Source organism: Echiichthys vipera, assembly GCF_963691815.1.
Source record: "Echiichthys vipera genome assembly, chromosome: 23".
NCBI classification, from domain to species: Eukaryota; Metazoa; Chordata; class Actinopteri; order Perciformes; family Trachinidae; genus Echiichthys; species Echiichthys vipera.
The window spans coordinates 11,891,977-11,912,761 of record NC_139848.1 but is presented as its reverse complement, the minus strand read 5'-3'; the positions used below and the strand labels follow the sequence as shown (position 1 = coordinate 11,912,761).

Here is a 20,785-nt window from a genome sequence, read left to right as displayed (position 1 = left end):
GATATACACACGTTAAACTTAAAATTATGTATTTTTAGAGACATTACCAATCAGCAGCGTGATACTGATCATGGATTAAGTCCTATTCTTACATTTGTTTTCCTATTCTTAATTTGGTAAACGCCAATTATTTTCCTCTTGTCTGAGAGGGTCCTTGTCAAAGCCTAGATCTAAACCCCATGAAGAATCTCTGGAAAATCCATGGCAACAAAGTAATGTCTAAGAAACCCACTACAGTTACTGAACTGTGGAAGAGATTGAGTCAGAATGGATGCAGATCAAACCAGAGCAGTGTGAGAAACTAGTGATGTCCTGTAGGCGCAGATGTGCTGAAGTCATTGAAAGCTGTGGCCTCTACACTTCCTGTTCATTTTTGAATCCTAGAGAAGAAAACACTGTTAAAATCTTCTCCTCTTGTTGAAGTGTTTTGGTTATTTAAGAAAAACATGCTAGTACAGCAGTGGTATAGCCACAGCTGATATTCTGATGCAACAATAAAAAATAACAATATTTCAGAATAAATCAAGTATTGATAATGTGTTTTCTATTTTTGACCCCCAGTGTAAGAGCTGTTTTCTCTGAAGCTCTCTCTGTGTCCTTCACAGGCATTAACAATCCTTCCTGGCAGACGGGCTGTTTTTCTTTGGCTTTGCCTTTGTATGGTCTTTTATGAAAAAAATATATTCTTTATGCCATTATCATGAATAGCTTCAGAACAAAGTCCAATTGAATTGGTTTTTCTAAAAGATTGTTGACTTGAATTTTCTTGGCTTAAGCTCAACTTTTAGTCCATCTTCAGCGCAAAGTTCAGCACTGAGATGGTAGATGAATACTAGAAAATGTTATATTGTTGTTTTTTTTCAGCTAAATACTGAATTTAATACAGTCAATACAGGTCGGGCCATAGAGCACACTTTTTGACATGCAGAATGGTTTGAGACTACTTTGGGAGTTCTGGTCAAAGGGGTGAATATTTTTGTAGTGTTCCCCAGGGTTCCGTCCTGGGTCCTGTACTTTTTTTTAAATATATATATATATATAAAATTAGAACTTGTCGTCCAACCCCGTCTGGTGACAAAGGTGTGTATACAAGCTTTGAACGGCTACACCTTATAGGGTGCAACAAAAGCATGCTTCCCTGAAAAAGGTTGAGGCTTGATGAATTGTACAATTTTCAGAAAAAAACATTGGCATTGTACGTTTCTGTAGGCCAGATGAGTTGACTCTCAACGTTTCTGAACCGCTGCAACGCCTTCTCATAACATACATACACTTTTTGAGGCTTGAGGTTACGGTTTCAAACACGTGGTTAACAATGTGAAGTCAAACAAAAACTATGAACGTTAACTTGACTTTGGTTTAGGCATCAAAACTATATGCCTAGGTTCTTCAAAACTACTTGGTTAAATTTAGGAAAAGATCGTGGTTTGGGTTAAAATATGTACGTGCTTTACATCCAAATTGAACATGTGGAAAGTCCGGTATGAAGTCTGGTTGGCGGCTCCAATTTTAGAAAGGGATTTAGATTTTGGGAGTTCTGGTCAAAGGGGTAAATATTTTTGTAGTGTACCCCAGGGTTCCGTCCTGGGTCCTGTACTTTTTTTTCTTCTAAATGCTGCCTTGAAAGACTGAGGGATGCTTGAAAGATTATAACTTGTCGTCCAACCCCGTCCGGTGACAAAAGTGTGTATACCAGCTTTGAACGGCTACACCTTATAGGGTGCAACAAAAGCCTGCTACCCTGAAAAAGGTTGAGGCGTGACGAATTGTACAAATGGAGAAAATGGTGCACGTTTTCGGAAAAAAAAAACATTGGCATTGTACGATTCTGTAGGCCAGATGAGTTGACTCTCAGTGTTTCTGAACCGCTACAACCCCTTCTCATAACATACATACACTTTTTGAGGCTTGAGGTTGCGGTTTCAAACACGTGGTTAACAATGTGAAGTCAAACAAAGACTATTAACGTTAACTTGACTTTGATTTAGGCATCAAAACTATATGCCTAGGTTCATCAAAACTTCTTGGTTAAATTTAGGAAAAGATCGTGGTTTGGGTTAAAATATGTACAGTACGTGCTTTACATCCAAATGGAACACCAACCATGTGGAAAGTCCGGTATGAAGTCTTGTTGGCTGTCAATGCTCCAATTTGAGAAAGGGATTTAGAGGCGTGTGCTCGGATACTGATTCTCCCTTTATCTTGCCTGGTTATGATATACTTTACTTACCGTAGTGTATGTGCACTCTGCCAATTCTTAAGTGAGATTCAATGTCCCTCCATCTGCTGTGATGCCAGTGAAAAATGTCTATTAACGTAAAGAGGAAATCCAAAATGTGTTGCCACCCACTCGCCACATGTACTAGATGCATAATTTACTCCCGACACTGGCTTTAAGCGAAGTGTAAACAAGCCCATCAGACAACTAAAGAGATAAATGTTTCAATCCCTTTAATGGTTTTCATTCTGTGACATTCACTTCTGTAACCAGCCGTAATGAACTCAAGCCACCACAAACTCACGCACACACGCTCACATTTTTCACACACCAACCTGGAAAACATCCCCAACCACTTGTGCACTCAATCATCCCCTGAGCAAAGCAACACACTTTGTAAACAAAATAGTCTGTTAAATATCAGCAGTCACACGCAGAGCACCGGGGAACTGTGGTAAGCAGCCGGTTTGGACCACGTGCTTTTCCTCCTCACAGCTCGCTGGTTTGAGCCTCATTCAATGTGAGTGTTCCTTCAGCAAGAGAGAGAATGACAGTGACAGAAAGGGAGAGATTATGCTTACATCCCTGTCTTGCCATAGTGTGTGTGTGTGTGTGTGTGTGTGTGTGTGTGTGTGTGTGTGTGTGTGTGTGTGTGTGTGTGTGTGTGTGTGTGTGTGTGTGCGTGTGCGTGTGGTACTGTAGGAAAGTATTCGAACGACTGTGTCTTTTGGGGATTTGCTAAATGGGATTTTTAAGGACAATGTTTTGTCCTTTGGTGCTTTTCTGAAATTGTGCTCGACACCTCACTGAGAGAGAAGGAGACCAAACTAGACAGATACAGGTGTGTGTGTGTGTGTGTGTGTGTGTGTGTGTGTGTGTGTGTGTGTGTGTGTGTGTGTGTGTGTGTGTGTGTGTGTGTGTGTGTCACCTAGGTATGCTGTGTGTGGAGTTGCTGCGTGTTTGTTGTCACTCTGCTTTGACGCCTGGCAAGACGCTGTCGTAAAAATGCTACTGGGAATACATTTGATTTGCAAATGAAAAACACACCTGCACATTTGCAAACACACACACACACACACACACACAAACACACACACACACACACACATATAGACACAGGTGTGTTTGTTCCCTGTGGGGATGATTTGCAACTGAATAGGCGTGTTGCACTGACTGACAAAATGTTTCCTGGGGAACAACAAGCCTGTATGCACCAAGGACATACCGTTTACCAGTGTACTACCTTTTATCAGTAGATGCCTGTGAAAACACCTTTAGTTGCTGCTGGAGTGGCTCTATTAAAATTCAACCAAGTGCTGTTTGCACTAACTTTCCAGTCAATGCTTACTGTTCACATTGTGCTCAAGGTCGTCTCTCTTTACACTCGCAGATATGTGTGTGGGCATGTGTGTGCAGCTCAGCCGACAGTAACAAAGTTTCACTGGAATCCAGCCTTTAAATGTCAACAGACGCTTGACTGTATCAGTTTTCATACTTAAGGTATGTGCCGTAGCATATGTATCCGTTTTTCTGTGTCTGAGAGGGTGTGTGTGTGTATGGGTGTGCGGATCCTAATGGGTATGCGGATGATTTGGGCACAGCCAGCTGGTTTTGATGACCCGTAGCTTCACCTGCCCATCTCCCTGTTGAGAAAGCACAGGTGTTTTTCTCTGATAGCTCTCTCTCTCTTTCTCTCAACCAGGAAGCGACCGCCGTCCGCACTTCCTCGTCCAAAAGAGTGATGTCCGTTAGTCTAACAAAGGCCGACTCATCGACAGATCAGACCATGGCCTCACCTAAGGACACCACTTTTTGTAAGTACTTTCTTCCATTTTTATTTGGGTATTGTATTCTTTTTTTAAAAAACAGAGTTAAAAAGTTTCAGATGGCTCTGATGCAACATAAGATATGTTATATGACAGGAAGCCCAGCTCTCTGATTGCATCATGGTTACACTAGTCTGTCAAACAAACAACAGAAGCTGCCGCACAGTTAATGCAATGCGGTGTCCCATTTGTTCTATGAGATAAACATTTGGCAGAAAGCTGCTTTTGAAAACTAGATTGTTCATGGCCAGATAAGGCTGCCTCCGTGGCAGGTTTTTAATGGGAAGCTGGGGGCTTGCTAGATACTGTGCTTCTATAACTATGATAGCGGCGCTGTGGTGGCTACCTCCAGTTTTTTTTCCACTGATGCTGATAGCGGTGTACACACAGATGGAGCTGACAGTGCAAGGTACAGCCTTTAAAAAAACAAAACTCTATGAGAACTACAAGCAAAGTAAAGGGAGCAAGTTCTAACATAATGGCCTCTCAGGTATCACAGTTAGTGTTACGTTTGTTGAATTAACAGTGAAAAATTGTGTTAAACCCAAGTCCCCACCACAGTGACTTCCTGGTTGATCCAATAAGGAAGTGCCAAAAACGGCAGTTCTCAGAGTGTCCAATAGGAGCAGTTTGCACAATAGAGCAGTTTCTCATTGACCCCCATGTTAAACAGGCTGTTTTTCACAGCATAATTAAACCTGTCATTAAGGACTTGTTTACAAAAAAACATTCAGTCTGTATGTTTAGGTCGTATCTCCATGACAACACTTAGGAGGGTGAATATTTTTGTAACAGGCTAGTTTTTATTTTATTGGAGGTTTATGAGTAACTAGGGGTGTGGCCTCTTGAGTGACAGTTAGCCTCTGGCCCTCACTTCTCCTCTGAGGCTCGTTGTTAGGATTAGCATCATTAGCATGCTAACTCCGACATCTCGACCTGGACTGCGGTCATTCGTGTGGAAGTGTTTCCATAAGTGACAAGATGGTTTTCGCTTCGATAAACTGATCCAACAGATGGTTTAGGAACACACCATGTTAACGTTAGCTTTGTTATGCTAACTAAATAGCTGCACTTGCACCACGTCTTGCAATACAGCCTATTATCTATGATACATAAACTAGATGCTAATCTGGAGCAGCGAGAGGATTCGGGCCGTGAGGGTCGGTGTTTTACAGTCTATGAGCATGTTTCTGTGTTTAATTTCAGTTTAAATCATAGATCATAAATGCTTCCTACTTCACTCCAAGAGCCGGTGTAATCTCCGCTAGAGTCACGGGACTCCCACTCCGTTTATCTAGTAACGTGTTCTGTAATCCTAGCTCCCGGGCGGTGGAGCTAATGTGAGCTAATGTGGCTAATTCTGTAAACGTCACCCAGACGGACATATCTCCCTCCCCCCAACGTCACATCAATGTCCTTTTTTGGTAAAAGGAAATGAGGCGGAGTCAAAGTCTGACAAGATGGCGGTTCCCAGAGGCAAAAATGATTGGATCAAGTTGAGAGAGCGGGCCCCGGCGGAGACGCTACGTCCATTTTTCATAAGTCTTTGGTTAAAACACCTTCAGAAAAACTTCTGTAAAACTATTAACAGTTTGTCAATAGTCTAAATAGTGCTTGTAGAGCAAAATTTCACCTACATCTTAAATAGCTACATGCTAGTAACAGTGGTGCTAAATGTTAGCTTTGACATTCTAAAGCCCGATTCAAACTGAATTAGTTTTACGTTGGGACGTGGGTTAAAGAAATTTTTCCCAGAGGTTTTAGTCCAGTGCTACATGTCAGTAATTATTCCAGAGAATGCCAGTAAAAGTTAAAGTAACCTTCTGTAAAATGCCCCAGGTAATGCTAATCCTGTCCAAATACGACCCTCTTTAACAATGTATGTAGATAATACGTCATATCCTGTTAATACGTAGTTTCCACATTCTTTTGAGCATGGAAGCACTTGAAGAGCCCCTCTTAATACTTGTTTTATCGAATCAGCCCTTTAGTTAGTTGTGTTTAGTTAGTTTTGTCTTATGAGCAACGTAGCACACACATGGCGACAAAGAAGTGACGGTAGTGCGTTAATCTAGTAACTCCATGCGATCTGGCCATTTATATTACAGACGTCCTGAGGTAAAATTATTTTACCCCACGTCACAACAATTATTTTACCCCACGACATAATGTTTATCGTGTTTTCCATTTTAGTTTAGCTTTTTAGCATGCTGACATATGCTAATTAGTAATAAATACGAAGTACAGGTGAGGTTGATGGGAACTTCAGTAACTGAACTGAAACTACTGTAGTTTTTTAGGTATTTGGTCATAAACCAAAACCTAAAGGAAGAGTGTTAACGTGGGAGACATTATTCGGAAAAAAAATATAGAATCTGTGTAAAAGAAACAGCTTAGCTCAATACTGATTAATCTACCTTGTAGTTTAAATTAAAATAGGTCTCTCTCAGGCTGGATTTATCTTTAAACCTGCATTTACTGATATTTTTGTGCACTTGGGGGCAACGGAAACAAGTTGCTAACACAACATTGTTAGCATTTTTTTACGCAACCAGAAGATTCGGGGCCACCCAGCATTTATTTGGAGTCATGTTTCTGATAAATTGTAGTCTGATATTTACTCAGTTCTATTTTCGGTCTCCGCCAACTCCTAAGAAAAATATAGCGCTTTAGCTGCTTAGCTGAGAGCCATGGGACTGAATCCAAACATTAAAGCTGCAGACGTGAAAAAAAGCTCCGTAAAGCTGAGGGGAAATGGAACTGGGTGACAAATATGGGTGGGTTTGTTACTACGAGTAACACTTTTCACACAGAAGAAGTCATATAATCCATTGTTATGATAAAAAAAATATTGAGTATAGACACTTTAATCTCAACTATTGAATGCTATTTTCCTACATAACCCATTGTTTTAATTTTCTGTGACCTCCATTGTCTTTTCTATGCTTTTGCAACACAAATGTAAACAAGTAGAAGAGAGGTGGTGATTTTACATAGTGAGAATCTAAGTGATGGGAGTGTTGACAGGCCTCAAAGTAATATTGAGGTGTTAAACACACACACACACACACACACACACACACACACACACACACACACACACACTCACTCACTCATAAATCCATCCACACATGCTACACTCAGTATATTCTCACACACAGACTGAGAGCCTCTCCATCTCTACCTGAGATCAGTCAGGCTTTTGTGCAGCCTCTAAATCACTGTGCCACGTCTAAAATCGGAGCTTCTTGACATTTCTGTTGTCCTGACTGAGTGACGCCATTTGTCTTTGCTGACAAATGACAACGGCACATACTCTTCTAGGTCAAATGACAGAGGGGGGAGCAACAAGAGCTGTTCCCCGCAAAGCCCCAACATTTAAATAACTGCGCTTTAAACAGATGCAAAGCTCACCTCTAAATCTCCATGCTGCTACTCTTTCTAAAGAGGCCCCTTGTTTACTTGTTTCCTCTCTTATTACACCAGAATCACCAGCGTGAAGCTGTGTCTGGCTTTGTGGCACACACAGCCGCATGAGTTAAATAGGATTTATAATATTCTATGTATTAGTCTGTGGCTGATTAAACTTGCCAGACACACTTGGCCCAAGATAATGTATCAAAGTGTGCAAATGCTGCCAGTCGGAGCCGGACTTGCCAAAATACTTTTTTTTTTTTTTAATTAATCTCCTCCCAGATTTGCCTGCCAAATTATGATGTCTTTATAATATTATACTAAAAAAAATACACATTTACTTCCTGTCAATTTCAGATTTAGTGGCTATTATGAGACACAAATTAGCCCTTAAAATATGATTGATGTTTGGAGATTGAAAATTGAGGTTTGGCTACGTCTGGTACATGGTTTCTCAGGTTGAACCAATACATTATCTATCCACTTTAGCACAATCAGGGGATTTGCTGCTCCAGCCTTATGCCGCGTTCAGACTGGAAGCGATAGACGCGATAGGAGCAGCGCGATTACATACAATGCCACTCTACAAGATGGGGGGCACTTTCCTCGCAACACGATAGACGCAACAGCTCCAACGTGTGAGCCGAAAATCTTGAACTTTTCAAACGAATCGCGTGATGCTGTGGAGCATCAGCCAATCAGAAGGGAGGAGGGAGTGCGAGTGTTGTGATTCCCCCATCGGCAGAAGCACTACTTGTCAACATTGGAGGAAAAGATAATAGTAGCGGTATGCAGGCACCCTGAGCTGTACGACCAACAACAGGTACAATGCAGCAACGGTGGTTATCTAAGCCATGGTTGATGAGAGAAAGGAAAACAGCAGGTAAACGTTTGTATAGGCGATTTTGCATCATCGCGTGAATGACGCAATTGCCGCAGTTGGTGTGATGGTCCAAAAATGGGTGAAAGTTGGCTTGTTTGGTCACTAGATGAGATGAGACTAAGATGAGAAAAGTTCTGTATAAATGCAGTCCATTTACCATTATGCTAAACTGGGCGATATGAAAAAAAAAATCAAATACCACAATATTTTGACCAAATTCCTTGATAGACTTTTGGTGCGGTGTCACGGTGTTCTGGAGGTTAGCACTGTCACCTCAGAGGGTTCCTGGTTTGAATCCTGGCTGGGGCCCTTCTGTGTGGAAAGTGCCTGTTGTCTCCGTGTCTGCGTGGGTTTTCTCCGGGTTCTCCGGTTTCCTCCCACAGTCCAAAAACATGCACATGTTAGGTTCATTGATGACCCTAAATTGCCTGTAGGTGTGAATGGTTGTCTGTCTCTGTTTGTCTCTGTGTCCTGCGATAGACTGGCGTCCTGTCCAGGGTGTACCCAGCCTCACGCCCAATGTCAGCTGGGATCGGCTCCAGCCCCCCCGCGATGCTGATGGGGACAAGTGGTTGACGATGAATGAATGGCTGGACTTTTGGTGCTTTTACACAATGATATTTCAGATGAATAGTGAATGAGTGGGTAAAGGCAGAGAACATCTAGAGAAGTCTGGTGTCACGTGGGGTGATGGGGATCACAGAGGATTGGACCCAAATGCAGTCACGGAACTAAAGAGTCAGTTTTAACATATTTAATAAACTTACTTTAACAAAAAAGGTGCACAGAGAACAAAGGCAAACACGAAGAAAACGGATACAAACTTGACACGAGGCATGAACACAAGAGGCCAGGTACACAGGGAGACATCTGGGTGGATAGTGCGTGTGGAATAATGATCCGGCCCGGAATGAAGCTCAGGACCGGCTTAATGTACAGAGTGGCAGGTGATCAATGCCAACGAGAATCACCTGCCAGGAAAACCAACTCGAACCAGGGAAACAAAGGGGGGCACATACAGAAAAACACAGAAAGAGGGAGACAAAAACAACGAAAAAGGAGAGTAGGACTGTCCTGATCCAATCATGACATCTGGTAAGTTCAGAAAATCAAGACTATAATGTTAAAGGCCATATTATGATATCTAAAATCTAAGACGATTTGTCTCATATCACAATATTGATATAATATTGATTTATTGCCCAGCCCTACACACCACATTCTACCGCTTCTTCTGCTCGTGGTTAAATTCATAGCTCTCCAGTTATGTGTTTTTATTGTGAAGTCCGTTTTTCATTTTCTTATCAGGTCATATACAGTAGAGAGGTGACGGGACCCCAGCCAGACTTCTTATTTACAATAATGGCACTACTTTGTCATGAGTTTCTTTTCGTTTTTTCACCGTGCCCCAACCCTGAAAAGCTGAAAAAATGAAATTGCAGCAATGTAGCAATTATAGGCATTGACAATATACAGACCGGAGTGGACACAGCCCGGCCATAGAAACATTGAAACTGCAGCTACAGGCAGAACAGACTACCCAGGCCGAATCGGACCTCTTACTGTACTGTGCCAAATATAAGTGGACTTGAAAGAAGTTTCCTTTGAAAAAATAAATGTTTCCAGAATTTTACCATCTCCCTGATCTTCAGAAACTGCCCTATCCATGTAGGGAGAAAACTTTATAGCATTATATTGCCTTTGGGCATAAACTAAGGGAAACACACTCTGTAGATGTTTCTGATTCATTACATCTAGACAGGTACTACAGCTGCCCATCTTATTCAATGTCAATATTAATCATTTTCTATACTGCTTTGGCGAAACAGGTTTCTGATCTTTCACGTCAACAAAGCTTATTTTTAATTTGATTGGGAACTTCTTGACATTGCGTTCTCCCAGACAAAAAATACCAAGTGAAATACTCCTCGAGTCATTAGCATTGATTTGCACATCCCTACCCAGCGCACATATATTAGACTTTGAAAATGGAACGCTAAATCTTTTTTTGTTGGCAATTTACTCTCTAACAAATTAAAGATAATTATCGCTTTCAGCACTTTATTTTACCAAAGTTGTTTTAGTTTGAAACTCATGCCCCTTGGTTAGGTATTCAAAAGGAGTGTGTTTATTTTCCACTTTAGGAACAGGAAATCCATGTGCAATTTCAGTGGGATTATCAGCAGAGTGCAGCTCCTCCACAAGCCCGATAACCACGCTTTTCCCTAGTAGATGCTCTTGGGGTGGGCTCCCGCACAACCCCCCGTGTTTCATACATGAGGTTGGGAAACAGTCATGATCACAGCAAATAATATGGAAAGGAATGACATGAATTATTCGTGCCGGATTGCATAAGATAGATTCCCTTTTGTACTGTCAAGGATGTACGTTGAAAAAGAGCGAACATAAGGTCACCGGTGTAAAAGGTGACCCTTGGCGTTGCTTTAGGGCAACACATGTCCAAGATAAAAGGCAAAAGAAAAAAACAACCACAGATGGAAGGAGAGGAATATGAATTCTATCTTCCACTTAACTTGCAGCTGATTACCTGTCTTATCCGTTAAAGGACCATTGCGCTATTCTCCTGGGCCTCTGCAGAACAAGCGCTGATGGTTGCTGTGCTTTTCACCATCCATCTGAGGAGCTGTCTTTGAAAGAGGTTCATACGCATCTTCTTGGCAGGCATTCGATGTACAAGATGGGTTTTAGAGGGAGCAATAGTTTCACCTAGAAAGGTACACGCAACTCCTCTTGACAGAATGTTTTAAATCATTCACCACGTCAGAAAAAAGTTGAGCAGCTTTCCGAGGCCAAATTTAACTCCAGAGTAGGCATCGCAGGGCATGGATCTCAAACCCACACATCAGCAGGTTTTTTGATTTGAACTTAGTTTAAAAGCTCTGATATCAAAGTGTTTTTCTGGAGGGGAAATGTGGGAGATGAAGCATAGATATATATATGTAGTGGTTAATAAGTATAACCTGGGCCAATCAGTTTCATTTCATTTTAAAGGAACGGTATGGCATTTTGGTACAGTGGATGAGAAGATTGACACCAATCTCATGTATGCTAAATATGAAGCTAAAGCTAGCAGCTGGTTAGCTTAGCATAAAGACTCGGAGCAGGTGTAGACAGGTAGCCTGGCAGTCTAAAGAGTCCAGTAACACGCCTCTGGGGCGCTGTAACAATGTGGTTTTTCAGTGAGTTATATGGTGGGACTATTTTACACATTTTATACAGGAGCCGGGACTTCCTGCGCTGATCGTCCAAGGAATAGTTAAGTAACTTCCTGTAAAACCAGCTTGTGTTTCACATCTCTGGTTGTGTATTGACTTTACAAATGAGGTCAATTTTTGTGTGATTAATTCGCATGAGTACTTTTACACAGACCTTGCATAATACACAACGAAAAAACATTATTTTTTCCGCATCAAGGTCGATTTTTCTGAGCTTTCAAGCACGTCAGGAATAAAGGCATCAACCAATAATGTTGTGTTGCTTACTTATGAGGATTAAAAGAAGACAACACATGGGCTCCATAGTTCGCCAGACCTCTTTATACAACCGTGCAGCAAACTTTATTACTTGTTCTTTCCTTTCACAATAAAAGCCCTAGACACACTACTAGCAGTTTACCTATAAAATTTCAACTCAAGGAAACTCAATAAAATAGCTTGAAGGCTCAGTGTTTGCATAGACACTTTTTTCTCCTGGCCAAACCTGATACGCTCCGTAGCTGATCCCTGTCACTCCACTCAGCAGAAACTTTTATTGACGAAATGTCGGAAAATTTGCATTACTGTCAGTATGAATAGTTATGATTTTTGTATTGTTTATTCGTCAAGGTGTGTAAAGGCCTTTAGAAATGTTTTTTGGACATTGGACAAAGTTAGACTTTGATTTCAGTCGTTATGCTAAGCTAGGCTTAGCACACCCTGGCTCTACCTCTATATTTAGCATACAGACATAAGAGTGGTATGGATTTTCTCATCTATCTCTCTGAGTATTCATATAGAGGAGCTTCACATCTTTTTTATTTTGTTAGCATGTCTAATTATCAAAAGTATAAGTCATCAAACTTTATCTCTATCTCCGCAGTGAATCACGAAATGCCATGATATTTACCATGCTAACTAGCAGTGATTTCAAATGCCAAATGTCTCCCTGCTCTCGACTGCGTAATTGAAGGATGTAGCAAGTGTCTGTTTTACAGCTCACAGTGTGGGACGTCTGTCTCTATAAGACCACTGTGACATAAGGCTAAGGGCATGTTGGGTACCTTGATACTAAAAAAAGCCAACCCACATCCACCTTCCCTCTCCACCCCCCACAAGTCACTCCTGGGTTTTTTGTTTTTTTTACGAAGGGGACTTCTAAAATAAAAATCAGCTGTCACGGATGCCTGGGCCTCACTGAGCTGTGGAGCAACACTGCTGGAGCTGGTCTCCAAGCCTCACTGTCACTGTCACTGTGTCTGTCCAGGATTTGCTTTCTGTGTTGGGTTAAGGCGGGGTGACTAAGCCCATTCCATTTTCTGGAGATCCAAAACCCTATTCTGTTCTTTTGGATTCTATTGTTGTTTGACGTACAGAGCAACCGACACAGTTAAAGAAGGTAAGCAATGTATGCAGACTATCAGTATTTCAAGGCTGACTCTTGTATCAGCATAAGCCCCACTGTCAGCACAGCTCTTTTAGAAGGGGATTTTCCACCGGAGCGCAAATGGAAGGAGGCAAATTGGAAACGGTAGATGACATTTTAGCTGATAATGAATCGGTTTGATGTGCCCGGGCGGCGCAGACGTGAGGCATCTATGGCGTAAAATGGGAAAGTGTCGGGGGCTGTATTGTGTCGGAACATCAGGTGCTGCAGCTCTATAAAGAATGAGATGTGGGATATTGCAGTGCATTTCCAGGATTCCACTAGGATTTGTGCGTTGTCATGAAACATGCATGGGCCCTTCCCTGCTTCCTTCCACCAGACAACCCCAGCAGCAATCTGATCCGGAATATTCTGAAAGCATAGCAAATCGGAGACAAAGTGCTTAGCCTAGCATAAGGAAGCGCCCGAGGGCAAACCAGCCTCTATGTAAAGAAGTTATTTTGATAGATCTGACAGCTCAATTATTGTGCCTGTTTTGCTTTTCGTCGGTAAGAGATCACCCTCCACGGCTGACATTTCAATTAGTGTAGCTCGATTTGGCTCTCCTGTCAAAACCTCACCAGCCAAAAAAGCTCTGGTCAGTAAGTACTGAACAGAAAATTGGGTTGCTTAAGGCTTCTGTTGTGAGAGGGCAGACAAGGGGGTGACACCTCTGTGATTAGAGTACGGCCTCAGCTTGACACAGATCTATGGGCCTCGATTTAGCTTTGAGCTTGGGAGCCATGCTGCCTTCTCTCGCACCCTTAAACTCTGTAATCACTCTCTTGTTCTTTTTCTCTCTCTTTTTCTGGGACACATTCTCCTCTGTTGTCTCTGCCAAAACATCCCTCGCAACCCTTCATCCCCAGACTTCTCGCTAGCTCTAGAGGGCTAGGAGACGCCGACGCAGTAGCGGCTGGCTCAGCCCAATATAGCCTCTGAGTCGTGCATACCAGCAGCAGCACGGCCTCCCCCGGCCCCTTTCACTTCCATGACCCCCTGCTTGGTGCTGTCACTTGTGCACCACACTGTAAACAGAGACTTCATTATATCAGGGCAGCTTGAGCAATGAGACAGGGTTTGAAAGCTAATATTAATGCTAATTATACCTCCGTTGGTGCCAGTATTGATTAGTGGCAGCATCAAATCTTAGAAAATATTCTATGTCATTAGGAGTTCTTCAATTTTGCCTTCACATTGTGTTCTTCCTTTTGTTTCTCAACACCATAAATCTCCCTGTCACAGGGGAAAATTATGCTACAGACAGAGCCGGGTTATAAAAAGGCCAGGCTTCTTTTTTTTTTTCTCCATTCAGCCACCCCCTCTCCCCCTCGGAGCCCTGGTTACCTCACCTCCATGCTATGGCAGCTTTGCATACGGAAGTCCCCCTTTTAGAAGCCAGAGATATCCAAATGTCTGCTGTTGTCACCGCTCTCAGACATCACAAGCCTCGCGTCTCTGCTTCTCTGACGGCTCCGGAACCGTGACGTGGTCATTTGTCTCGGGTGATAAATGAGGGTATTAACCTTGTGTTTCTGTCATCAACAGGGTATTAGGTTACGCCGCAACCTCAGGTGTAGGATTTCTGACCCATATTTATAGGATGTTGCATTAACTCTTGTTTATTTTGAGATGCTGCTGTCTCCGGCAGGGTTATTGGTTACACTAACATGCCGTACGTAGCAGAAAGCTAAAATTGGTGGGATGAGGAGAGCATGTTCTGGCCAGTCTTTCTTTATTAAGGTCACACCAGTAAGTTACAAAATTCATCTTTGCATTGTTACCAAATATGAATGGAAAGGCTCTTTCAGGAGCTATTGAGCTTGCTCACCGACAGGTAACAAGATTTTTAGCTTCATTTTACAATTTGCGGCTTTAATCATTTCCTTTTTGGATGAATTTAGCAACTACAGCGCCTTATTTTATACAAAAATGAAAGGACAAGATGATTTGAAATTGTCACAGCTCTGATTCACGTCTGTGACTGGCTTCTTCTCCATAGCAATGGTGGCTGGGGCTCATGGGTATTGTAGTATTTGGAGCTAAGGCTGTGCAAGTCTTCTTGGAATCCCCATTCCTGATATAAGTTATTTCCAAGCCCCCACCACAGCGACTTTCTGGTTGATCCAATAAGGAAGTGCCAAAAAATGCAGTTCTTCGAGTGTCCACTAGGGACAGGTTTCATAATAGAGCAGTTTCTCATTGACCCCTATGTTAAAAAAGGCCGTTTTCACAGCATAGTTAAACCTATTTAAGGCCTGGTATAAAATAACAATCTAGCTGTATGTTTAGGTCATATCTCCATGACAACACTGAGTCGGACAAGATGGCGACTCCCGTAGGCGAGTACAATTGGATCAAGTTGAGAGAAGACCTCGACAGCGATGCTACTAGTTTATTATTTAAACAGTCTAGGGTTATTATATATCTTTATGTAGCATGTTTTCTAGTAATTCAATAAATAGTATATGAAGTGACCAAATTGTATAGCTTATTTTTTTTATTCTCCTGTATAAATCTCATACATTTCTATTTTAATTAAGAACTTAAGTGCAAAATGAACATAACGTGCAAGGGGAAAAATTGGGGGGGGGGGGGGAAACATTATTTCTTAGGGGAAAAAAATTGTGAAATGCCTCAGAACTCCTGGATTTTCCAAAAATGGGAAAAGAAGTGGAGCATAGACTGAGCTGAGGTCACCACCTGTGATGACAACCAACTGTCACACAATGCAGCCAACACTTAGTTATACATAACTACAACGGGAAAAATTAGCTTTAAAGACCAAAAATCGTTTTTTCGCACTAGGCTGTACTTTCTACTTTAAAGTTAAGCACTTGAACATGGGACGTCTACAGGGATTGACTCGCTTTTGGAGCCAGCTTCAAGTGGCCATTCGAGGAACTGGCACTTCCATTCTTCAGCCGTGGAGGTTGGCACTTGGTGTGGACGTTGTGCGCGGTATGCCAGTTACGTACAACAATAACCACGGCCTAGCATCCACCCTGAACCAGTGGCAGTTTGCATTCTTCATTTTGACGATATGGATAAAAGGAGAGGGTTATATCAAGCCAGTGTATTCATAGTTAGGCTATAAGGGAGGTGTTAAGACAGCTTGCTTTGCACAGCCAGCCATGAACAGTATGTACTATACCACTAAGCACACTAAGCTCTATAATACCACAGCAACAAGAGGGCCTTCACTGGACCCATATGCATTTAAAATGGCTGAAAAGCACTATATAAACTCAATCTATTATTATGAAAAAGCAACTGCTATGAGAATTTTCAATTAGTTTTGAAGTAGAACTCATACTGAACTCTACTTTGGTTATACTTGTATGTATGCATGTGGAGAAAATATGTAATGATCTAGTGGGAAGACAAATAAGGAGGAGGATTTCAAAATGTCAAAAGATTACAGCATGAGCATATAATGAGAGAGAATCATTTCTATTTAGGGTCTTCTATCATCCCACATTGTTGCTGCCCAGAGAGAGAGAACATGCCAAGAGCTAAAAGGTCCAGTGTGGGTGTATGCTGAGCCTTAATGGAGCCCTCTCTGCTTCCTAATGATGCTTTGTAGCACAGAAACGTCAAATGTAAAATCAGAGGACTTCTTTAATTGGCTATCCGCAGGGATGTGCTGAGCAATGTGGAGCATCATGAAGTTGTGCTATGTAATTGATGCGGATTTCGCTTTGGTGTTCATGTCAACATTTGTTGTGGATTGTTTGCCGCGAGCCACTTCTGGGTTGAAACATGCAAAGTGTAGAGATTCTTTATTTCAGATACTTTTATTGAACTGGGGGTTTTTAAGCAGTTATGATCAGAAAAAAAGCAAAAAATGGCTTTAATATTTTCGTTTCTTACAGTAATGTCTTCATGTGTCAATTTGGGGTGATTGTATTTTCGTACATATAACAAAGAAAAGTGTGTATAAAGCAGAGACTCGCTGCTTGTGGAGTTGGTGGTCGGGGTGGTGGATAGTTCCTAAAACACACTTCAGCAGAGGGAGCATTCCCGGGTGGTGGCAGTTTAACCTGACTCCGCCAGATGGTGGTGTAGTGGTTAGCACTGTCACAGCGAGAAGGTTCCAGGTTCGCATCCCGGCCTGGGCCTTTCTGTGCGGAGTTTGCATGTTCTCCCCGTGTCTGCGTGGGTTTCCTCCAGGTTCTCCGGTTTCCTCCCACAATCCAAAGACATGCTCGTGCTAGATGGCTCTACGAAATTGCCCGTAGGTGTGAATGGTTGTCTGTCTCTGTTTGTCTCTATGTGCCCTGCGATAGACTGGCGTCCTGTCCAGGGTGGACCCCCGCCTCACGCCCGATGTCAGCTGGGATCGGCTCCAGCCCCCCCGCGACCCCGGCCCCAGGATAAGCAGTTGAAGATGAATGAATGAACATTTGCGCTGCATATCCATCTGGGAACTCTCGTTTGGAGATCTTTTGGGAAGGGGCGAAAATACTGGTTGCTGATTGGATAAACCATCTGTCTATCACCAACATAGGGGCCAAATCAACCAATCAGATCAACGAAGCGTATGACGTGCTAACAGCAACGACGCAAAGCTCAGAAAGTAAACAACATGTCGGTTAAGGATATTTACCGTTTGTGTGACGTGAATCAAAAGGCACAATTTCAGGTGCCCAGTTCATATTCAACAGAAGGATCCAAGAGAAAAAAGAGTTAGCGAGCGGCTTGCACTAATCTCATCCGCAGAAGCTGCCATGTTGTTTACACTGAGCAGTCTCTTCTCGTTGCGTCACACTTCGAGCCGCCTCAAAACCAACGCTGATTGGTTCGGTCGCTTTGGCAACCGTCTCCAAGTTTTCTCTGTGGCAGGTTACCAGACTGATCTGCGAGCCACAACCTTTCTGGTTTTCATGCCAGTTATTAACCGTCACCTTGTTTTGCCTAAAATTGGTCATGTAACTTTTTTTCGTTCGTTGTTGTCCCAAACAACTTCCAGTCCAGCGGCGGCTTCTAGCGGTCGACATCCTGGCCATTAGCGTCTTTTTTCTTGCAGCGTTTTTCCGAATTTCTGTGCATAACTTTTTCGTACGAACCTGTTCATGAGAATACGTTGGTTAATTTCATTTCCAAGTAACTTGAGTGTGATTATGTGACGATTTCTTTCTTTCCTCGTTCGTATAGCTGCAGGCAGCGCGGGTGGATCCACATCAGGACATCCTGAGGACAGGGTCGCGAGCGCCGAGGACCAGGGGGACGAGCCGGTGTCGGTGAAAGAGCGGCTGGCGATGTATCAGGCTGCCGTGTCCAAAAAAGAAACCAGCAGTTCCTCCTCTGCTGCGGTAAGAAGACACTTTCACATGGGTGTGTAAGGAGAGAAGGACAGTGAGGAGATACTAGGCAGCCAGGGAGACGGCGGACATGTTTGGATTCAGTTATGAATGCGGCATTGCTGATGTTTATGACCATTGAAAAGTATAAATCTGCTGTCGCTCAACAGCGCCCTGCTATTTCGTCGAACAGGGAAAAAGGGGGTGGGTGCCACTGGGCTCTGGTGGGATGGTAGCATTATTTGTCAAAGTGTCACAAGGCTCAGTAGTGGATGGGAAAACCAAACCTCTAGAGGGCGAATGGGGGCCAGGGGGAAAGCATGTAATAGTCATTTCATAAAGGGCTACTATTTCAGCATTTTTTTCCAAATTATTCTTCTTTTTTTCAAAGTTTTTTGGGTCTAGTTTCGGCTCCTTGTTAGGTTTCAGATGGCTATGAGTCGTGAGCACTTCCACAAAAGAGACTATTCCTCTGCATGCTCTTGCTAAAGGCTAACAGAAGTAAAAGTATCCAATATTTCCCACCATAAAAAAACAGAAAATGAGTTTTAAGCTGTGTAGCAGAACTCATTTTTCCATCTTTTCCCATGAACCACCTTACAACCCCTCAGATTTGTTTTGTGACCCTTTGGAGGGACCCAACCCCTAGATTGGGAACCACTGGAATAAATCACCTAATGATAGATGCATTGATATGAATAATCTAATACTGTAATATATGCAGGCCGTTCTCATGCACTTTCCATACATAGAACAACAAAATGCAATGGCAGTAATTGGTTTTCCATGTATCTATTAGTGAGGAAATCAATACACTGTATGCCGCATATTTATTGAGTCGGTATTGCACATATTAAAAGCAGGGGACGTCGTATAAGCTGGAGAATCTCTGCTGAAGGAGGCCGGTTTGGTCAGTGTAAGGGCCCAAAAACACAGGAACTTCTCCCGCAGGAGAGGTGGGGTAAGGTTCCTGTTTCAGTTCATGTCCCAGACGTACAGAGCCAAACCACGACCTTTTTTCTAATCCTAACCAAGTCACATAACAGTCGTTTTAAACCTAATCAACACCAAAAGCAACTTTTGCGGTCCACTTCCAGTCCGCCGTCGCCTGGCAGTCCACTTCTTTTGTAAGATATCATACGAATTTTTGTGCAGAACGTTTCATACAATATCATACTGAGCTGTTGATGAGAATACGTTGATATATGATCTCATTTTCTACAGAACCAGCACTTTTACTTTTGATACTTTCAGTCCATTTTGTTGATAGAAATTACTGTACTTTAACTTGAGTAAGATTTTGAACACATGCATACTTTTTTTAGTCTTCAATGGAGTATTTTTGCATTGTTGTATCGGTGCATTTACTTTGTTAAAGACCTCAGTACTTCTACACATAATGTGCTAATTTAACTGTCAATGTTGCTCAGGCCTAACAGGTGTATGGATGCGCAGGCAACATACAAGCAAGGATAGCTACACACACACACCCACACACACACACACACACACACACACACACACACACACACGCCTTATTAAAAAAGAAGCAGTGAACAAAACCATCCATCACCATGTCAGAGTAGTTTAAACTGCATCTCTACAGAGAAAAAAGTACATTATGCAGTGGACTCCGATGAACTCACACAGCTTTAATTTAACACAAAAACATGTCATTATCAAGAACAAAAAAAAAAACCTCAGCAGCTTTGAAGAGCCTGCATGCACTTTATGAACCTAGTATTTCAACTGTGTGCTCAGTTAGTCAGCCAAGGCCACTGCAGTAAGGCAGCCGCGTCTAAACCAAAGACTTACGTACTGGAGAATATTGCTTCTCCCCCATGCCGTGCTGCGCTGTACGGCTACTACACATAAAAGCTTGTTCCCTAGTAACTAAAAGTCCAAGCTGGTTTAGCGCGCGTGAAAAGGAATAAAAGAAAATTGAGTGTTGGGTTTCAATTTGTCGGTATTGTAAGGCATTCCTGTTAAGAGGAGCAAAATCTACTTTATTTTTTTTTTTTTTATTGCATCAGATTATTATGTAGAAGAGTCCCTACACAGAAAACGAAGCACCAATGGGCTCATTCCTTTGGGATTGACTCTGGTGATCCACTTGAATGGACTTTACTATGAGAGGAGCTGGTACAGGGGCCAGTTCGTAAGTCTTTCAAAACACTCTTTTAATAAGCTCCGGGTGTTTGTGCTTTGTTTTATATGCAGGGACTCTTATCGTGCTACTGCAGAGGTTTGGTGTTATGTTGAGCAGGATTAGTGGTTAAAAAAGGCGTTTTAGGGGCTGCCGGTGGCTGAGTGGTTAGAGCACTTGCCCCACGGAAAGAGGCCGAAGGTCCTCAAGGCAGCAGCCGCGGGTTTCGACTCACCGTAATGCCCTATGCAAATCGATGTTAGCCAAGTCCTGCTGTCACCGGGATATCACTCAATCACTCACTCATCTTCATTTTCTTGGGTCGGGTCGCGGGGCAGCAGCTTTAGCAGGGGA

General features: G+C 42.5%; 1 protein-coding gene across 2 annotated transcripts in view; it reads left to right on the top strand.

Moving 5' to 3' along the window:
• The window catches only part of xirp2a (xin actin binding repeat containing 2a), a 59,096-nt gene that overhangs the window by 18,749 nt on the left and 19,562 nt on the right, over window positions 1–20,785 (top strand). Inside the window, exons 2-3 of one of the 2 annotated variants that reach the window (XM_083937891.1) lie at window positions 3,921–4,032; window positions 18,140–18,297. In XM_083937891.1, the coding sequence (XP_083794017.1) occupies window positions 3,921–4,032; window positions 18,140–18,297 (270 nt within the window). Of the gene's footprint in view, window positions 1–3,920; window positions 4,033–12,759; window positions 12,956–18,139; window positions 18,298–20,785 lie in introns of those variants that run through there. The other variant, XM_083937892.1, reaches the window with a different exon arrangement.